At 63.4% G+C, this 2,589-nt stretch overlaps 1 protein-coding gene across 1 annotated transcript in view; it reads left to right on the top strand.

Annotated features, from left to right (window-relative positions):
* TTBK1 (tau tubulin kinase 1) overlaps positions 1-2,588 on the top strand; it is a gene marked incomplete at its 3' end in the record, with an annotated part of 36,305 nt that extends 33,717 nt beyond the window's left edge. Inside the window, exons 13-14 of the mRNA XM_012728408.1 lie at positions 362-1,959; positions 2,546-2,588. Of these exons, the coding sequence (XP_012583862.1) occupies positions 362-1,959; positions 2,546-2,588 (1,641 nt within the window). The remainder of the gene's footprint in view (positions 1-361; positions 1,960-2,545) is intronic.
* Position 2,589: the final 1 nt, after the last annotated feature.

The raw sequence follows: 2,589 nt of genomic DNA on the forward strand, positions 1-2,589 counted from the left end.
GGCCAGCTTGCAGTGCTGAGTCCTGACCCGTTGCGCCACCAGGGAGGGTCCTGGCTCTGGGTTTTGAGATGAGTCTGGCAAGGACAGGAGTATGGGATAGGAGGAGGGGAACCAGAAAAGTTGTCAGGTTCAGGGGTCTCAAGGGAGAGAACTGGAGCACAGACACAGTCACTTGTCAGAGATTTCTTGAGCACTGACTAGGTGCTCGGTCCTGGGGGTAGAGCAGTGAGCGAAACAGCAGCACTGACCCTCATGGCGCTCACACCTTGGCGTGTTGGGGTCCCAGCCTGTGGGCGCAGGGAGGCCCCCCAGGCCCGGGAGGCGGGTGACCTCAGTGGGTCCCTGTGTGTGCCCCTTGCAGGTGTTCTCCATGGTGTCTCCGTTCGAGGTGAACGGGCTCCCTCGAGCTGTGCCTCTGAGCCTTCCCTACCAGGACTTCAAGAAAGACCTCTCTGACTACCGCGAACGGGCTCGGTTGCTCAACAGGGTCCGGAGGGTAGGCTTCTCGCACATGCTGCTCACCACCCCCCAGGTCCCGCTGGCTCCTGTTCAGCCTCAAGCCAATGGCAAGCAAGAAGAAGAGGAGGAGGAGGAGGAAGAGGAGGAGGAGGACGAAGAGGAAGAGGAGGAGGACGAAGAGGAGGAGGAGGAAGATGAGGAGGAGGAGGAGGAGGAGGAAGAGGAGGAAGAGGAGGAAGCAGCGGCTCTGGGGGAGATGCTGGGGCCACGCAGCGGTTCCAGCAGTGAGGGGAGTGAGAGGAGCACTGACCGCAGCCAGGAGGGGGCCCCATCCACACTGCTGGCGGATGACCAGAAGGAGTCCAGGGGTCGGGCCTCCATGGCTGACGGGGACCTGGAGCCTGAGGAGGGCTCCAAAACGCTGGTGCTCGTCTCCCCTGGTGACATGAAGAAGTCGCCCGTCACTGCCGACCTGGCCCCGGACCCGGACCTGGGCACCCTAGCGGCCCTCACGCCTCAGCACGAGCGGCCCCAGCCCACCGGCAGCCAGTTGGACGTGTCTGAGCCAGGCACCCTCTCCTCTGTCCTCAAGTCCGAGCCCAAGCCCCCTGGGTCTGGAACAGGGCCAGGAGCCGGGGCCGGGGCAGTGACCACAGGAGCAGGGGGAGTGGCGGTCACCTCCTCACCCTTCACCAAAGTCGAGAGGACCTTTGTGCATATTGCTGAAAAAACCCACCTCAACGTTATGTCTTCCGGTGGACAAGGCTCTCAGCCTGAGGAACTGGGCGCTGGGGGCGAGCTGGGCCTGGAGATGACTTCTGATGGGAGAGCTGCGGAAGAAGGGGCCTCTATACCCTTGGAGAATGGCGTTGCCCAGTCAGGGCTGGATGTGGCTGAGATGGAGAGCCACACCCTGCCCGGCCTCCCCCAGGACACCCCCTCGGAGGTGCCCACGGACTCACTGCCCAATGGCCCAGCCCTTGCCGACGGGCCAGCCCCAGCATCCCCGCTGGGACCAGGCCCTGAGAAACTGACCGCCAGTTCCCCCAGCCACCAGGCCAGGCCAGGCCCTCGCCTCAGGAGCCGTATACCTGTCTTGTTGTCTGAGGAGGACACAGGCTCAGAGCCCTCGGGCTCACTGTCGGCCAAAGAGCGGTGGGGCAAGCGGGCTCGGCCACAGCAGGACCTGGCCCGGCTGGTGATGGAGAAGAGGCAGGGCCGCCTGCTGTTGCGACTGGCCTCTGGGGCTTCGTCCTCCTCCAGTGAGGAGCAGCGCCGAGCCTCTGAGACCCTCTCAGGCACCGGCTCCGAGGAGGACACACCTGCCTCCGAGCCTGCGGTGCCCAGGAGGGCTGGCCGGGCACTACTCGCCCGGAGCCGGATCCCCCGCCCCATCAGCATCCGCATGCCCACGCAGGTGCAGGCGCCGGCTGCAGCCCAGCAGCCCTCCGGAGGACCCCCTGGCACAGCCCTGGCATCTGACACAGCCATCACCAGCAGGTGAGCATCAGCACCCAGTCCCAGGGTGGGCAAAGGGGGGCCACAGACAGCCTCCACCAGCAGGGGCTTCCCCATGGACCACTCAGGAAGGACCCTCACCTACACCTCTGTCTACCTACCACCTCCCCAACTAAGTCTCTCTTCTGCTTCAGGACGGGAATGGCGACAGTGAGCCTATGCTGAGGAGTGCCAGGGAGGTCAGGCTTGGGAAAGGTTGAAGGAGCCGCTGGGGCCTATACACCAGGTGCACCAGGGGGCAGCTGAAGCAAATATTTATATTCAGTACAGACGGGTATATTGTAGAGTACAGCGCAAAATCTATGTGAATTTTAGGGATGACGCAGAGGCATCAGAGAGGCTGCAAAAGCCCGTTAGGCAGCAGCCCGGAAGGGTGGAGGCCCTGCTGGGGAGCATGGGAGCATGGGCCTCAGTTTATCCATCTGTGCCCTGGTCTCCCCTCTCTCGAGCTCCCATAGAGCTCTTGGGATGCTTGGGATGCAGGGCTCTCGGGCTCAGTCCCCAGCGAGATTCTGAAAATGTCTCTCTTGTTGTTCCTTTTGCTCTTCTCCCGCGTCTGTCCTCCCAGGCTCCAGCAGCAGAAGCCGCCAGGGTCAGCCACTCCCGCGGACC

This window comes from Condylura cristata, unplaced genomic scaffold, assembly GCF_000260355.1.
Source record: "Condylura cristata isolate star-nosed mole 26May11 unplaced genomic scaffold, ConCri1.0 scaffold00001, whole genome shotgun sequence".
Taxonomy (NCBI): Eukaryota; Metazoa; Chordata; class Mammalia; order Eulipotyphla; family Talpidae; genus Condylura; species Condylura cristata.